General features: G+C 34.4%; 2 protein-coding genes across 3 annotated transcripts; one reads left to right on the plus strand and one right to left on the minus strand.

The window, feature by feature from the left end:
* Positions 1-401: 401 nt before the first annotated feature.
* On the minus strand, positions 402-6,971 carry LOC110682223 (probable LRR receptor-like serine/threonine-protein kinase At5g10290). 2 transcript variants are annotated; one of them, XM_021858494.1, is made up of 12 exons: positions 6,589-6,971; positions 5,649-5,798; positions 5,340-5,472; positions 5,180-5,251; positions 4,533-4,676; positions 4,356-4,427; positions 4,120-4,185; positions 3,880-3,950; positions 3,605-3,748; positions 2,640-2,981; positions 1,483-1,877; positions 402-1,059 (listed from the first exon to the last, which is right to left on the minus strand). In XM_021858494.1, exons 2-12 carry the CDS (start codon positions 5,713-5,715, stop codon positions 745-747), a joined length of 1,821 nt encoding a protein of 606 aa, XP_021714186.1. In that variant the 5' UTR covers positions 5,716-5,798; positions 6,589-6,971; the 3' UTR covers positions 402-744. The 2 variants fall into 2 exon arrangements, with proteins under 2 accessions (XP_021714186.1, XP_021714185.1); XM_021858493.1 differs by having other exon boundaries at positions 5,649-5,787; positions 6,589-6,970.
* Positions 6,972-10,785: 3,814 nt separating this feature from the next.
* On the plus strand, positions 10,786-13,451 carry LOC110682225. The gene is made up of 4 exons (XM_021858495.1): positions 10,786-11,703; positions 12,745-12,837; positions 12,926-12,993; positions 13,113-13,451. The coding sequence occupies exons 1-4, from the start codon at positions 11,080-11,082 to the stop codon at positions 13,258-13,260; spliced, it is 933 nt and encodes a 310-aa protein (XP_021714187.1). The 5' UTR covers positions 10,786-11,079; the 3' UTR covers positions 13,261-13,451.
* Positions 13,452-18,812: the final 5,361 nt, after the last annotated feature.

An 18,812-nucleotide genomic window follows, 5' to 3' on the forward strand; every position in this document is an offset into this window, starting at 1 on the left:
TCAAGAGTCGTGCAACTTAAAGCAATCTCTCATAGAAAAACCTAGTTGATCCCAGGATTGGATCGAAAAAGGGAAAAAAAAGTCATAGGTGCTTCTGTCCAAAACTAACCTCCTACTCGGTCACAAAAATCCCAGAATACTGCTACGATCCCTGGAAGTGTTGATCATTGTAAGCAATCTGTTTGAGACAAACCTAGTTTATACGGAAATTGGATCGCAAATATAAAATCTGAGGTTCTGATGCCCAAAACTAGCCTCCTATTCAGTCAGAAAAATCCTAGGATACTGCTTCATATAGAAATTATATCAAGAAATTGCCCAGGGAAAGGACTAAGAAGCCCGATCCCTAGAAGTGTTATATCATTGCTCCATTTCTCAAACCTTCAGAAAGGAGGCATCACTGAAGCATAAACAAAAGCTGAAACCATTCAATAATTGTATTGCCCAAGAGAGCCTTCTAACAGTTGCTTTGGAATTATGAAAGCTTACATCACTCAAGGTTTTCTCTGAGAATCTCACACGCTACTAAGAAGAAGAGTTGCTATTTTGGCTATATACACACAGTAGAATATAAATCAGGAATGCCAATGTAACAATTCCAAAATCTGCACATAATTTCTTTCAACAAGGCAAGGAAGAAAATCTATAGAGCAGGCTAAACTACTTCTATTAAGGAGGTTAAGACAAAGCAAGCATTTTTAATTATTCTAAAATAGGGACCCAGAACTACCTTCATCATTAGCCCTATCTTCCACCGGACAACTCAATAGCATCCTGATTATGAATAGAATCATCACCCCAGTCGAATCTTCTATGCATTCTTTCATGTTCTTGCCTGCGAGTGACTTCCACAGTCTGCCATTCCTCCCATCTTGCAGCAAGCCCCTCTCCTTCAAGCATTCGCACCACCTCAGACATTGCTGGGCGTTCTTCTGGTGAAGCTTGAGTACATAACAATGCAACTTGGATCATCATCTCCACTTCTTGAATGTCATATGTCTTATTCAGATTTTTATCAACAATTGCATCTAATCTTTTTTCTCTCTGCAACTTCTTAACCTGTGATCATTCAAGAGCACAAGAATTAAAATTTAAGTAATCTAAATCCATAGAAAAAAAAAGAGAAAAAAAGTAAGAGAAAAAGAAAAGGAAATCAAAAGCACATGAAAGATCAATGTGAGATCCTCATCGAAGGGTAATAAAGTACATACACTAGTATCATCACATAGACAAACCTTCTATCCCAAATAGATTTAAGATATTTAGTAAAGATCTCAGCCAAGGGTGCCAGTGAGCTTTGCAGGATAAAATAAGTACAAATGATGGATTAATATAGTTGTCATGATTATATATGCCAAAATTCATGTTAAGATTGTAAATCAACACATAGTTAATACTCATACTATTAAATGAACTACATACTATTAAATGAACCACATAAAAGGACAGCACCTAAGAGATAAATGGTTTCAGTAAACTTACATGATCAAGCAATAAGACGTCATCTTCTTCTTCCAATCGTGAAAAATCGATGGCCCGTTGACCTGTCACAAGCTCTAGTAGCATAATTCCATAACCAAAGACATCTGTCCTCTCAGAGGACTTCCCAGTGGACAAGTACTCAGGTGCTATGTGACCCATTGTCCCACGCACCTGAGTGGTCACATTAGTTTTCCTAACATCTACCAGTTTTGCTAAACCAAAATCACCCACTACTGCTTCAAAGTCTTCATCTAGCAATACATTAGCAGCCTTTACGTCACGATGGATGATCTTAGGGTTGCAGTGTTCATGCAGATACTCTAGTCCACGTGCAGTGCCCAAAGCTATTCGTTTTCGCGTAGGCCAATCTACAATAGACTCTCCAGGTTTCAACTCTGTAGAAAAATAGGCCAGATAATAGCATGTTACAGACCGTAAATATAGCAGTGCAAGATATACAAATATCACATTAAGACAACATACAAATACAGAAAATTCATTATTTTAATCCTGTTATCAAGGCAAGAGATAACATTTTTAGTAGGTCATTTCAGTGTAATCTTGTACAGCAATTGAAAGTAGCTCCAATATGGAAAATAAGACCAGCAGGATTAGTCGAATAAATTAACACTCATGACTTCTACTCCGTAACTTCTAACCCTACTGGTATATCGATGATTTACAAATAGTATACAAAAGCTATCAATATTATTAGAATAATGCATAGGGAGCTGCAGCTAAGTTTCAAAGAATAATCTCAGGGTTGGAGGTACCTCTAAAAATAGTTCAAAATTTGTTTTTCCAGGATACTATGCACCAAACTGGGCAGATATACTTGGCACTATTCTTACAATTGTTCCAGTAAAACTTGGGATAACTTTAAAACAAGTTAATAGTGGAATTACTTTAAGAAGATAAGTGAAACTTAAAATTAATCATGCCAACCATCCCTCCCCCTCCAACAACCCCAAAAAATGAAATATAATACACATTAAAGAAAAAAAAAAGAATAAAGAATGAAAGAACAGAAAGAGAGGGCAGGGGGGATAGAGGTGAATTTGTTACTGAAGGTGTCCAAGTTTCTTTGACTCAAAGTTTAATTAGGAGTTGAAAAAGTACCACTTATATAGTTATATCACAAAGGAAGGGAATATTACCCCGCAAACGATAAGCTACACTCAGGTTTTGCATGAATGGATACACCAATAGTCTCTCTGTTGGTGTAGTGCAGAACCCTATTAAACGTAATAGATTCCTATGTACAGCAACACTTATCATCTCAACTTCACGCTGAAAAGCTGCATCTCCTCCAGGGCTCTCATAGTCGGTTAATCGTTTCACTGCAACCTTTGTGTTGTCTCCTAGCACACCTTTGTAAACCTTGCCAAAACCTCCTTGACCGAGAACATTTTTCTCACAGAAATTGTCTGTTGCTATCTGCAGCTCCCTATAAGCGAATCGTTTCAGCTGCCCAAATGCAATTGTACGATCAACTTCACCTGAATATAATCACAAACACAAAAAAATAATTAGGTTCTCTGAGCGCATCAGTTCTACTGCCATACACATTAATAATCTGCATCGTTATGCATTATGAGGCTTCAGATATAAAACACAGACATATTCAAACTTTTCATACACATGGCTCTTTAAACTTTAGAGAATAATATTCAAGCTATAGATTAAAACTCATCACACAATCCTCAATTAAAAATAACCTTCTTAGTGTAAAACTAACCAACTGTATCTAACAAAGTAGAAATTAATAACTAGGAAATCCTAACTTTTCTTTTACAAATCTAATGGTTATGATAGGTTCTCAATTCTCACTAAAGGAGTGGTTCTAATAAGATCCTTATTTCCATATCTATGTGATCGCTTATTCGCTTGGTTGATATCTATGTTCGTGAGAGGTTGAAACCTATGTATATCTATGTGGAAGATGTATGAGTATACAACAACTACCACTCAATACCAATCAGACTGAAGATAAGGTTGGCAGATGTCAAATATGCATAGTAATACTTTAAAATAATTTAACTATAAGATAACAGATTGACACACCTTTTATAGAAACCTTATGAAAAAATAAATTGAGCAACTTAAAGGAAGATTATGAAACCTGCAACATCAACATAGATTTCACGCCTGTATCTTGTAATTCTGCTCTTGCATATGAAAAACAGCACACAGCCAACCAGTATTATACCAATTAGCCCTACAACTACTCCAACTATAACTCCAACTTTTGTTTTATTTGAAGAACCTGTCAACACAAAACATTATCAGTTCAAAGCAATAGCTTCATAACTATAAATCAAGAGTCGGCAACTTGGAAATACATAAATACAAACACACAATCATCAAATCACACCAAATGCACAAGAACCATTATACCTCCACTATTAGCTTCAGCTACACAAGGATGGCGAAGATCTCTACCACAGCTCAATTGATTCCCTGAGAAACTGCAATCAGGGAAACAAAAGATGTTAAGTATAAAAGAGCATACATCTATGCTGCTTATCCATCCATTCCTTATTGTGTATTATTAGTGCTTTTGCCGCATTACTCAAACAGTGAACATGTAAAAAAATATCCAGTCATTCAATCAAAAGAGAGAATTAGAGATCATACTTGTATTGAGATATTAGAAAGAGCTTCTGAGGAATTGGGCCAGTGAGTTGATTTGACGAGAGCTGGCTGTAACAACATTTACGGGTTTGTCAGACACAAAAGGTAGCTACAGAGAGATTCTAGCAATAACTCAAACTCATATCTTTTATTCCAAGTCCCAACAAAATTGGGAAGGGGTTGAAATGAGAATATAAATCGGTATTAATACTACAAAATATTAAAATATTTCCACATACAGGCTAATTAAGTTATCAAGGGAAGCCAGCGAGTCAGGGATAGTCCCAGAGAGGTTGTTATAGCTCAAAGTCCTGCATCAAGAAAGATAATTAAAAAAAAGGATAAAGCAAATTCATCATATTCAATACAGATGTAGCATTATCTCAAGACAAAACAGCAAAGATGGTACTACTCACAAATATTTAAGATTTTTAAGATTACCGAGGGAGGATGGTATTTCACCAGTCAAATGATTATTCTCTAAATCCAGGCTTGTTAGACTTGACAGATTTCCAAGTTCCTTAGGAATTTTGCCAGTAATAGCATTCCCTTGCAGAGACCTGCATAGTCAATGTATCTAAGTTACCATGGAAAGCAAACAGGTAGCTTAAATGCTAAGAAATATAAATTGAACATTAGAAAACGATATGGTCAATGCTTTCAAATTTGATCTCAAATCCAGAACTTCTAAAATAAAACAAATCCTAGATATATTTTAAAATTTCCAATCACCACTCCCTAAGTCTGAAGATGACATTTGAACTGATGATTCGCATGCAGTCATAGCGCATAAGATACTTAAATTATTATCTTATAAGTAAAACTAAACAGGTGAACATAAGTTTGAAAATTTTTTCCCTACTAAATGAACAGACATAAGTTATACAACAAGATTACATATTATTTTTTGAAGGGAACAAGAATCAATAATTAGTGTCAGTTTAGAAATTTTCTAACAAGAAAACAATCACAAATGTACAGATATATGAGATATAGCTTCTATAAAACAAAAGCCTCGTCAGTGGGTAGTACAGAAAACAACATAATGAAAAGTTAAACCTACAGAGTTGAAAGAGTCTTCAGAGTGCCGACTTTAGGTGACAATGATCCAGATAATCCCATGGAAGACAATGTCCTGTGACCAAATAACAAAATGAGTCTTCTATTATGATCCACGTGCATGCATAGGGTAATAATGTAGACGATGCATCAAAAGCACTTACACAGAAATAACATTGTTACTAGGGTCACACATAACATTTGACCAAGTGCAAGGATTAACCATATTGGGGTTCCAATCACGCAACTGATTGTCTGAAGCATGCAATGATTGCTTCACTGCAAAAAGCGCCTCGCCTTAAAACAGAGAATAGCATCAGTAACGATCAACATTTGATTAATCACAAAATTAAGAATGCTACGCAACATACTGGCTGGCTGACTGCACTAATTACAATATCAGAATCAAATCTACCCCCAATGCCTCAACAATAGATAGTATTCAATTGGAGTAACAGTCAAGAGGCTAATACCTTGAAAATCGGCCAAACTGCAAGGAAGCAAACAAATGAAGGCCAGAACAGCTAAAAGGAGCTCCATCACCGATGCCACCAGCTCCAGCTACTAATCCTCTAAAAGTCAATCACACAAGTATCCCATGGAACAGCATTCCTGTGGCAATACTAAATCAAATCGTTACAAAGATCCAGTGCCGAAGATAATTGGTGGATTCATTTATTAACCAGGAGCAAACAAATTTAACATATGGCTACATTCCTCATCTACTCATCTAGTAGATTTCAGTTTCACTCTTTTTTTTTTCAGAATTTTCGCATTTTTGCCTCGATTCTCCTCAAAATAACTTCTTTCATCAATCTCTATCACTCTCTTATAAACTCGATTACCCAAGTTTAATATAGCTACCAAAAGTTTAAGATTCAAGAATTTATCCCCAGTTAATGTCAAATCACTCAACAAACAGTCTAAGTAAAGTTTTCAACTAACAAGGCTTCACCCACCATTGACGAAATTCCCGCATCTTTGACCCACCAAACTTGATTTCCAATTGACACAAAAAATTGGCCTCCCAAAATTATACATCCGTCAAAGTTACATCTTTGTAGCACCAATCACACAACTAACTCGAACCAATTATTTTAATTCAAGATGCTTTGATCCAAATCAAAACTTCCTGGGTAATAAACAATTAATCAATTTAAATTTCCAACTAAAACATCAGAATTTAAAGCACAAAAACAAACATTTCCCAGAAACCCCACTAGTAACCACTTCAAGTTTGAAACCGCTTACCACAAATCAAATTAAACACAAGTTGAGATCATATAAAGAATAGCTGGAAAATTGTGTACCAAATTTATTAATTAAGCATAAGAAATTAAGTAGACATCTTCAAAAAAAAAAAAAAAAAAAAAAAAAAAAAAAAAAAAAAAAGAGAAATTAATTAGTAATTACCGGAGTACAGAGAAGATGAACTATGTCTGTTGGACTGGTAAAGTAGAGGGTTGATTTGTTTTTGACCCAAAAGAAAGAGAAATTAAAAAAGATCCGATTTTTTTGATTTGGGATGGAGGGTGGGAAGAAGAAGAGAATGTTCTGCTTCTTTCTGATGTCTGACTGGCAAATGTTTTCTGCAAAACAAGATTAGGGCGTATGATATTGTCTGTAATTATATTATTAGAGTGCTGTTAAAATGGGATTAGGCAACACTTTGTAATTATTGCGCTTTCCACTCTCACTCTCGCGGTTAGTCTTCGGCAAAGGAGAGAGAGCGTGTGATGGGCGAGTAGTAAGGTGTGACTTTTGTGTTACGGAGTTACGGTGCTCAATTTTAAGTGGGGAAATTTTACAAAGACAAGTTGTCCCTCATTCATGGTTTTCGGGAGGTGAATCAGACAGTGGATTTGAGTAATATTTATCGAGAAAAATACAAGTTTATAACCGTGCTAAACGAACCAAGTTTAGCACATGACAATTATGTAATTAAATGGGCTTGGAATTCGTGTACAGGCATTAAATAAATACTTTCCCCTTACTGCAGCACCTGACAAATGACCTGTCCTAATACAAACAAGCTAACGACAAGTTTGTTTGAAACGTTAGGAGTGACCACGGTAAAAGCTCACTGCTAACCACGGTAATTACACTTGAGTTAAGCTTTTACCACGCACTCCTTGAATTGAAAGTCACTTCAGCAGTACATAGAGAGAGAATCAGAAAAGGCCATGAGCCAAACACAGAACAAACAAACAAACGAAAATGGTGAATACCAATAGGAGGGGGGAAATCAAACAAGCAAACGAAAACACCTTCCCTTTAGGATTAACCATACCCTTAATTTCTATATTTTTACTTAGGGTTTTCGTTGGATTTGGCGACGAAGCCGCCGAAAATGGTGTTGAGGTTTGGTGTCCGACATTAATGGAGCTCGAAGAAGAAGATGATAGTCAAATTAAATCGCAAACATGTTCCAATTGAACGCCTACCTTATGAACACCGGAGAATTGAACCCAAAAGAAAATCGATCTGAGTTCAAGATCGACGAAACGACATCACCCAAGAATTCAAGTTCTGGCTTGATGGAAGAACAAAAAAAAATGGGGAGTGAAGAACAACCAGTCAAGTTGAAGAAGAAGAAGCACCAGACAACTTTGGGTAGGAGTGACAGCAACTAACCAGGGTTAAGGAATAGAAGAAAACGGCAACTTAACAGCAGTTATCTCTCAAATTGGGGATGGACATTTTCACCCTTACTTTTTAAGGCGAAAAGACGAAAATGACCTGTGCTTAATAGGCCAGGTTTAGCACAATTATTAACCTAGGCTGGCTCATATTTATTATGTCTATTATATTATGTTATTGTATTGGATTTATCTCCGTCCATCTAAAATTCTCAGCTTATTTTAACATAAATATCTTAATTAATTTAAACTTATCTTTCATCTAAACTTGTGATTATGTATCAACTTATTAGCTATTCAATTAGGTGAATATAAAATCTTAACCTATAAAGCACGCTGCTAACTTGCAAAGATTGTTATTTGTATCTGGCTACATAATCATCATATTAACAAAAATAATAACATATTGGTACATCTTTGATCCAGTTGTATTACGTGTAAGATGAAAAAAAATCTTTAGCTAACTTGCCATGACAATTGACAAATGACTTCAACAAGCAAAATTATTCCGTTTAAAAAAGGATCAGAAAAACCAAAAAAGCAAGCAAAATTACTTGTATAATCAATGATTAATGCTCAAAATTTTTAAAAAGCAGTCAAAAATTGACTAATTGACACTCTCTAATATTGATGAGTGTTGTGTGGCCAGCATGCCTAAAGATAGGCAAGAGACCACCATTGTCTATAGTCCATCCACAAATATTAGAGAGATTAGTCAACGATACAAATTACAAAATGCATGGCCACCGCCTACATAATTAATTACTACTCCGTACGAGTACTATTTTTTTAAAATTAGATTGTTCATTATTTTCATCTAAAGTGATTAATATGGAAAGCAAGTATTGTACTATCTGTATTAGATCCTGTAGTATCATCACTATTCACCAATTCACCATCATCATATGTAAATCACAAAATTAATACATTTGTAAATTGTAACCACTCGGTATTTTAAGAAATATATCACTAGCATCACCACGCCCCTTTTAAATATGACCTTTTTTTCAATAAATTTTTTTAATGGAATGAACAAGGGTCTTAAGCCAAAATCTTTTACGAGCTAACTCGACCTAGGTTAACCTGGGCTAGACAATTTGAGAGAGTGGGGAAAATATAAGGAAATCCCCTCTCTCAAATTACCCCTAGTGGGATTGAAGCTTCAACTTCTTGGTTTAAATGTGATCTCCTTTCTACAAGTCAAGCCTAAAAGTTTTAATTTAACTAGTTATGAACAGTGATGTATGACACTCGTTACAATACATACCGATTATATACATTAAATTTTCCGCTAAGACGAACAGAGATAAACACATCATTAGGAGTACAAGAATTGTGCTAGCAATAGATTAGTAGATTGTAAAATTGCTATGCTTCCCAACTAATCTCCCTAAAGCTTACTCCATACACAATGCATGGTTTTTGGAGAAAAAGACCATATTGCATATTGGACTTAATCAAATGCTACATTTTAGCTGAAAGAAATGACTTTTTTTAGTAGGAACCTTTTTTTGTTACTGGACTGAACCATATTGCATATTGGACTTAATCAAATGGGCTGGTACAAGATCATACCATAATAAGACCATGGCCCAGTTCAACTAGACTTTTTCGCACTTTTGGGCCTCAATTACGTGAACTTCAATTAGTTCACCACTTACAAGTTACAACCAGTTAAGTTGTTAGGTGTCCTAAACTCCTTTATTAATTTTAATTTTTATGTGGTAGTTGGCCCTCCCAACTGCTCACTTTAACTGGGTCCCATGCTAGCAATAATAGAAGAATAAATATCTTAAACTTTTACAAGTGTATCTATATAACTATATTGCTACAAATCTTACAATAATATAATCTTAACAAGTCCAAGTATTAGTCAATATTTGGTCGTTTTCATTCCATAACTTTGTTATTGTAAAAATTAGTAAAAATTTACCATTTTGGCATGTTGGCAAGCTTCATGGCCTTTGCACTGTTTTTGTTTACCAAAATTATAGTATTTCTTTAATTTAATAAAGATATATATAGCTATATACTTATATTCCAGTATCTTCGATATTATGAGTATCTAAAATATTACGGAGTGTTGTTTTATATGTACAGATATATGCATAATTATCTTAAATATGAAATTATTTTAAGTATCTTTTGATTCATGTACTATAAAAGTGAATCATTGAGATTATATTCATTTAACTTGCATACTTCCAATTATAGATTTTTTTTTTCTAATCTCATGAATATAATTGACAATCACTTTCCTTTTATACAATAGGTGAAGCAAAAACTATTGTATCAGATACTTCATAATTCAACTCAATTTAACATTCTTATAAACTCACTAAAAAGTAAAAATAATGGTTGACAAGATTTGAACCCAAGCCGCCATTACTTTGAAATTATCGACATATAATAAATTTAGAGACTATACTAACGGTTAAACAATTAAAAGGAATACAATATTTTTCATGTCTCCATTAAACCAAAAGCTAATTCTAGATAGGTTCATTAAAAACACATTTACAATTTTCTCCGCATTAGTTGCCTATCTTGTTAGGCATAAGTCTTTTTCTATAATTTATTTTTCACGAGCATATTATCAAGTATTTATGACATTATAAGTATTAATGTACAATGATTATGATATTATGAAAATTTCTCTAACTTAAAAGACAATGAGTATGTGTAAAAGGAACTTGCTAACAAACGCCTCCGTGGCGTTGGATACGCATTTAAAATACTACCAAAAATGGTATAAATTTGGGAAAGCATGACAAAATCACGCGTCGATCGATGTAATCAATGTTTATTTTACTTTAATCTTTATAATTTTAGCTAGCTTATTCAACGTCCCATAACATTCGTTAGCTTTTGCCTTTTTAAAATGACGGCACATAGTTTAATTCTAATTTTCTAAATATAAAAAAGGACATATATGTCGTGTTATAATTGGTCAATTATAAAGCCCAAGATTTCTTGGTAATTGGTATGTTTTCCCATTTCTCTCTCCTCTTGCTCAAACGCCTCTACCTTCCTCTCTCTAAACGTGATTCTCATCACCAAGTAATAAATTTATTACATTCTTTACTTGCTCCAAACTTTCCAACTTTACCTTATGTGATCAAAATTATCAACCTTTCCAAAATATTCTCTAATAATAAATCTCTCCTTTCCTTTATATCATCAATTAGCTAGTAACAATTAACCTGTTGGTTAATATTAATTTGAATCAATAATCCTGCATTCCAAAAAAAAAAAAAAAAAAAAAATGGCAAAGTGTTTTAGCTTCACATCATCAAGAGACACATGCTACAAATATTCATTCGAAAACGCGGGATTAAAATCGACAACAAAAGATCTAGGAGAAGGTACAACAATGCATTGTTGGGCACCAAGAAAGCACAAACAAAACAAATCAAACCTTGTTTTGTTACATGGTTTAGGTGCTAATGCTATGTGGCAATGGGATTACTTTATATCTCCATTAATCCCAAAATTTAATGTGTATGTCCCTGATCTAGTCTTCTTTGGTGAGTCTTACACGACTCGGTCCGACCGGACCGAGTCGTTTCAAGCTCAGTGTGTGATGAAGATGATGGAGGGCTTAGGAGTGAAAAAAATGAGTGTTTGTGGGGTTAGTTATGGTGGGTTTGTAGCGTATAGTATGGCTGCTCAGTTTCCTGATGCTATTGAAAAGTTGGTGCTTGTTTGTTCGGGTGTTTGTTTGGAAGCTAAAGATATGGATGAAGGGATGTTTAAGGTTAAAAGTGTTGATGATGCTGCCTCTATTTTGTTGCCTCAAACTCCTCAAAAATTGAAGGAATTGATGAAGCTTTCTTTTTACAAGCCTCAAACTCGTATTCCTAATTGCTTCTTATCTGATTTTATTCAAGTAAGTTCTTTTATTTCTTCTTTTTTCCACTTGTATTTTATTTATTGTTTGAAAATTGATCATACACGAATACCCCTCTGTTTCCTATACAGTACTCTTATTGATCCTATCCAACGTTCTTAGTAAAGTATCAATTTAGAAAACGTATTAAATGTTTATATGTTACTCTTTATTAACATCTTTATTTTCGTAAAAAGATGGATTTTTTTTATCTACTTTATTAAAAATAGATCTCCTTTAGCTACTTTTTCATGTTTATTAGTGAGGACTAAGGAGGATTAGATGTGTTACATGTGGGTGGCTGCAAATGTGTGTATTCGATTATTGTGATACAGTTTCTTTCTTAGAAAGAGGTGAAATGAATTAACGCTACATGACAATTGTGTCCAACACAACATGATTCCGTAATGATTTCTTTATAGATTGGTAGCTTCACCACACAACTCAAGAAAGGGAAAACTTTGGAGAATCGGATTGCAACTTGTTGATAAATAATTTGTCAATGAATTGTCTTCCAAATATTATTGATTGGTTGTAAGATACTCTGCAGTAGACTGTGCCACGTGAGATATGGGCAAGGCAAGTAATTGCCTAATTTTTTTTGACAATAAGTCCCATGGTAGTATATACTACGACTCTACGAGTATATAGCATGATATTTCAAGAGTTCACACGTCCAAGCTAGGGTCCAAGTTTGGTCCCAAGGCCCTTGGAAACGAATTGGGGGCGGACTGGCGGAGGGTAGTGGAAGGGAAACGGGGGTCATTGTACGCGTGAATCCCTTTATGGTCTATTTAGATTTCGCTATTTTTGAAAAAAAAAGATGACTAGAAGTAAAAAAGTTTGTGCATTTTGGTTGATATATGTGTAGGAAGTAGTGATTTTATTGTCCCAAAACATGAGTTCTCTTCATTTGTTATACAAATTTGAAGATTGCCAGAGTTTTTCTACTAGCTTTGACCTTACTTAGCTTGTTTCATTCGAGTTTGGAGTAAATCTTGGAAACTAACTTAAACTAAACTTCCTTGCACGTTTCATCAGGTGATGTGCACAGAAAACCGGGAGCAAAGGAAACAATTGATAGAAGCCTTGCATAAGGATAGAAAACTTGCTAACCTTCCTAAGATTAATAAGGTAACCAAATGAACAACGGTATATCTTTCATTGTTAGTTGTACTCGTCCAAAAATCTGATTATGTAATTGTTACTCGTGTTGGTGTAGACCACATTGATCATATGGGGGAAACACGATCAGGTGTTCCCAATAGAGCTTGCTCATAGATTAAAAAGGTACGTATTATTATCTTGTAGCATTAATAATGTCAAATTTTTAGTACATCCCATGTCATGTTAATTAACATGTTTGATTTACTTATTTGGTCTCTCTTATGGTGTGTCTATATGTGTAGGCATATAGGTGAAAGCGCGGAACTAGTCATAGTTGAGAAAGCAGGGCATGCAATCAACATAGAGAAGCCCAAAGTACTATACAAGACCATGAAGAAATTTCTCTTTAATTCAGTTCCAAACTCTGAAAATAACGGCATTAGGAAATAATAATGCAGCTTGGAGAGTTGGAGGCCAGAACGAGGATCATGTATCGTACAATCTTTCCATTGATGGAAGAATGAAGAGATATGATTTGTGCCTATATAAGTATTATAGTGTTTATACACAAAAATTGTGTATGTACGAATCTTATATACTACTCCGTATAAATTGATCGGGTTTTATTACAGTCTATGAAACATGTGTATGATACGATGGCATTAGGATAGGATAAGTAACCTAGTTATAGCCATAATTGCGCTTCACAATCTTGAGACAAACCAATTCCTCCTAAAAAATACTTTCTCCGTTTCTATTTAGTTAACGCGTTTGATTTAGGCACATATATTGAGGAGAGGTGACAGAGTGAGAGAATGAAGAAGCAAGTGGAGTAGCTTGTAAACACAAGGTAAAAAACTTGCGCCAAACGGAAATGTGTCAACTAAAAAAAAAAATTCCTAAAAAGGAGTACGTGTCCATTAAAAAAAAAACTTTCTAAAAAGGAATACGTGTCAACTAAAAAGAAACGGAGGTATCATGAATTTAATTGAAAAAATTCGACCTGCCGGAGTCGAACTAGCGACCTAAGGATTATCTAACAGAGTATACCCGGCAAAAACCTCCAAAATTTTTCAAAAATCGTGGATATTAACCTTTAATTTTGGATTTTTTGACTTTTTTTCACCCGGAAATAAAAATTTTCGAAATGTTAACCATGGTCCCTAGTACCCTCCGGGAGTCCAATTAGCTAGGTGGAACCATCCAATTTGCCTTTAAACGACCAATTTACCTGTTAACAACATGCACCGATTTCATTAACTCAAGCTTACCACGAACTTTATGACAACATAAAATGATCATATAAGGATCCAAATGCCATTATATGACCCCGAGATATATCCCCTAAAATCTCAATGCTTTTTGACACCGGGTCCCGAAACATTAAAAAAATTTCAAAAAGCGTGGATATTAGCCTTCAATTTTGGATTTTTTTTTTTACTTTTTAATGCCCATATATAAAAATTGCTGAAATGTTTACCATGGTCCCAAATACCCTCAGAGAGTCCAATTGGGTGGGTGGAACCATTCAATTTGCCTTTAAATGACCAATCTATCGGTTTACAACTTACACCAATTTCATTAATTCAAGCCTAATACGAACATTTATGACAACAAATAATGATCATATATGGTTCTAAACGACATTATATGACCCCGAGATGTATTCCCTAGAATTTCAAGACCTTTCGACATTGTGCCTCGAAGACTCCAAAAATTCTCAAAAAGCATGGATATAGCCTTCAATTTTTGAATGTTTTGACTTTTTTTCGCCTGTAAAAAAATTGCCGAAATGTTTACCATGGTCTCAAATACCCTTAGGGAGTCCAATTAGGTGCGTGGAACCATCCAATTTGCCTTTAAACGACCAATTTACCGGTTTACAACTAACACCGATTTCATTAATTCAAGCCTACCACGAACATTTATGACAACAAATAATGATCATATATGGTTCCAAACGACATTATATGACCCCAAGATGTATTCCCTAGAATTTCAAGACTTTTCAACATTGTGCCCCGAAGACTCCAAAAAATCTCAAAATGCTTAGATATAGCCTTCAATTTTTGAATTTTTTGACTTTTTTTCGCCCGAAAATAAAAATGGAAATAAAAATTGCCCAATGTTTAGCATGGTCTCTTACACCTTTCATGAGTCCAATCGGGTGGGTGGAACCATCCAATTTGCCTTTAAACGACCAATATACCGGTTTACAACTTGCGCCGATTTCATTAACTAAAACCTACCACAAACATTTATGACAACATATAATGATCATATATTGTTACAAACGGCATTATATGACCCCGAGATGTATCCCCTAAAATATAAAGGCTTTTTTTACAACAGGCACCGAATTTCTCAAAAAGCGTGGATATTAGCCTTCAATTTTGGAAATTTTTTACTTTTTTTTCGCCCGAAAATAAAAATTGGCGAAATGTTTACCATGGTCCCTTATACCCTCTCAGAGACTAATTGGGGGGTGGAACCATTCAATTTGCTACGATTGAATTAACTTAAGATTACTACGAACATTTATGACAACATATAATGATCATATGGTTCCAATCGGTATTATATAGCCCCGAGATTATCCTCTAAAATCTCAAAACTTTTCGACACCGGGCCTCAAAACATCTCAAATTTCTCAAAAAGCGTGGATTTGCTGAAATGTTTACCATGGTCCCTAATATCCTACGAGAGTCCAATTTGGTGGGTGGAACCATTTGATTTGCCTTTAAATGATCAATTTCACGATTTGCAATTTACACCGACTTCATTAACTCAAACCTACCACGAACATTTATAACAAAAAATTATGATCATATATGGTTCCAAACAACATTATATAACCCCGAGATATATATTCCCTAGAATTTCAAGACTTTTTGAAACCGGGCCCCGAAACCTCCAAAAATTCTCAAAAAGTGTGGATATTAGCCTTCAATTTTGGAATTTTTTGACTTGTTTTTGCCCGAAAATAAAAATTGCCGAAATGTTTACCATGGTCCCTAATACCCTATGGGAGACCAATTGGCTAGGAGGAACCATCCAATTTGCCTTTAAACGGCCAATTTACCGATTTACAACTTACACCGATTTCATTAATTCAAGCCTACAACGAACATTTATAAAAACATATAATGTTCATATATGGTTCCAAACAACATTATATGACCTCAAGATACATCCCCTAAAATCTCAAGCTTTTTCGACACCGGGCCCTAAAACCTCTAAAATTTCTCAAAAAATCGTGGATATTAGCCTTCATTTTTGTAATATTTTGACTTTTTTTGCCCAGAAATAAAAATTGCATAAATGTTTACCATGGACCCTAATACCCTCCGAGAGTCCAATTGGGTGGGCAGAACCATCTAATTTGCCTTTAAACAGCGAATTTACCGGTTTACAACTTGCATCGATTTCATTAACTCAAGCCTACCACGAACATTTATGACAACATATAATGATCATTTTTGGTTCTTAACGGAATTATATGACCTCGAGATGTATCCCTTTAAATCTCATTTCTTTTCGACACCAGACCCCTAAACCTTCGAAATTTCTAAAAAAACATGGATATTAGCCTTCAATTTTGGAATTTTTTTGACTTTTTTTAACACAGAAATAAAAATTGTCGAAATTTTTACCATGGTCCCTTATACACCCCGGGAGTCCAATTGGGTGGGTGAAACTATCAAATTCTTTTTTAAACCATCAATTTACCGGTTTACAACTTGCACTGATTTCATTAACTCAATCCACCAAGAACATTCATGACAACAAAAAATAATCATATAAGGTTCCTAACGACATTATATGACCACGAGATGTATTCCCTAGAATTTCAAGACTTTTAGACACCGGACCCCGAAGACTCCAAAATTTCTCAAAAAGCGTGGATATATTCGCCTTCAATTTTTATTTTTTTTTTACTTTTTATCGCCCAGAAATAAAAATTGCCTAAATGTTTACCATGGTCTATAAAACCCTCCCGAGTCCAATTGGGTAGGTGGAACCATCCAATTTGCCTTTAAACGTCCAATTTAACTATTTAGAACTTGCACTGATTTCATTAATTCAAGCCTATCACGAACATTTATGACAACATATAATGTTCATATATGGTTCCAAACGGCATTATATGATCCCGAGATGTATCTCCTAAAATCTTAAGCCTTTTCGATATCGGGGCGAAACCTCCAAATTTTCTCAAAAAACGTGGATATTAGCCTTCAATTTTTGAATTTTTTGACTTTTTTTCGTCCGAAAATAAAAATTGATGAAATTTTTATAATGGTTCCTGTTACCCTCCGGAGTCCCATTGGGTGAGTAGAACCATCCAATTTGCTTTTAAACGACAAATTTACCGATTTACAAATTACACGAATTTCATTAACTCAAGCCTACCACGAACACTTATGACAACATATAATAATCATATATGGTTCCAAATGGCATTATATAACACCAAGATATATTCCCTAGAATTTCAAGACTTTTCGACACCGTGCCCTGAAACCTTCAAAATTTTGCAAAAAGCATGGATATTAACCTTCAATTTTGGAATTTTTTTTATTTTTTTTTTGCCCAGAAATAAAAATTGCCGAAATTTTTACCATAATCCCTAATACCATCTGGTAGACCATTTAGTGGGTGAAACCATTCAATTTGCCTTTAAACGGCCAATTTACCGATTTACAACTTAAACCGGTTTTATTAATTCAAGCCGACCACGAACATTTATAACAACATATAATGATCATATATGGTTCCAAACGACATTATATAACCCTGAGATATATCCTCTAAAATCTTAAGCCTTTTCAACATCGGCCCCCGAAACCTCCAAAAGTTTTCAAAAAGCATTGATATCAGCCTTCAATTTGGAATTTTTTTGACTTTTTTACGTCCGAAAATAAAAATTGCAGAAATGTTTACCATGGACCATAAAACTGTAGGGAATAGTTTCAAGCCTTTAAAATCCCACTAGCTTGAACCCCACTGTGATCATACACTAAAGTACGGTGGCGTCCAAAAGGGAAGAAGATAGAGCAAAAGAGTCGCCAACAAGTTTTTTAAGGAACTTGTAAACCGTTCACGAGGGGAAGGTTACACCCCTTAACGATCCAAGAAATCGTCAACTCCATAAGGTCATGAACCAAATAAGGGTCCGGGGATGAAGGTACAAATCCAACCTAAAAGAGATTGAACCTGCCCTAATAATAGGCCTCTACTTTATTCTGATCGTATTCATGTGCGCTTTCTGACTAACATGCAATCAATAGGATTAACCTAAACCTGTTTAATCTATGTTGGTTGAATTTAATGCATAAATAAACTATTATTGGCGATCACTTGAATTATAACCAAAGTTAACCTAACAAGATTATTAATTATTTTATTAAGCGCGATTGCAAATACCAAATTCCCTTTAACATGCAATAAAAGTGATCAAGCAATAAATATAAATAATGTGCCAAGAACATAATCAATAATAATCATGAAGAATAATAATAATCATATCATAATAATTATAACAATATTCATGTTAAAGCATAATAAAAATAGCAAGATCCTAGGCATGATACTAACAAGATTAATAACAAACCCTAGCATGTCACCAAACAATAAAAATCAAATCTTTAACCCTAACATGATATTAACAATCATAAATATTAGGAAGAATATAGGAAGCATCATAACAATCATATTTAATATTAAAAATACCCTAAACATGATACTTGGAATATCATAATAACAATATAAACATGATTTCTACATCATAATATCAATTAATCAATTAAAGCACTTACTTTGATGCCTCGTACCTATTTCTAATAACAAAATACAAACGTTAGTAACTTCAAGGAAAATAATAATCAAAACAATTAAATTAAATAATTGAAAGAGAGATTTGGGACCAAACCCTCAGAAATTAAAACCTTTCACGTCTAGGGCGAAGGCAACTTCGAATATGGCTAGGTGTTTCTAGATCT

This window comes from Chenopodium quinoa, unplaced genomic scaffold, assembly GCF_001683475.1.
Source record: "Chenopodium quinoa cultivar QQ74 unplaced genomic scaffold, ASM168347v1, whole genome shotgun sequence".
Taxonomy (NCBI): Eukaryota; Viridiplantae; Streptophyta; class Magnoliopsida; order Caryophyllales; family Amaranthaceae; genus Chenopodium; species Chenopodium quinoa.

Excerpts from the sequence above, each read along its gene's own strand:
- LOC110682223 (XM_021858494.1), bottom strand. The coding sequence starts at position 5,715 with ATGGAGCTCCTTTTAGCTGTTCTGGCCTTCATTTGTTTGCTTCCTTGC. Across the intron at positions 3,951-4,119 it reads TTTCTAATATCTCAATACAA|TTTCTCAGGGAATCAATTGA; the intron begins GTATGATCTCTA and ends CCCTGATTGCAG. Across the intron at positions 1,878-2,639 it reads TGTAGCTTATCGTTTGCGGG|AGTTGAAACCTGGAGAGTCT; the intron begins GTAATATTCCCT and ends ATTTTTCTACAG.
- LOC110682225 (XM_021858495.1), top strand. The coding sequence starts at position 11,080 with ATGGCAAAGTGTTTTAGCTTCACATCATCAAGAGACACATGCTACAAA. Across the intron at positions 11,704-12,744 it reads TCTTATCTGATTTTATTCAA|GTGATGTGCACAGAAAACCG; the intron begins GTAAGTTCTTTT and ends ACGTTTCATCAG. Across the intron at positions 12,994-13,112 it reads CTTGCTCATAGATTAAAAAG|GCATATAGGTGAAAGCGCGG; the intron begins GTACGTATTATT and ends CTATATGTGTAG.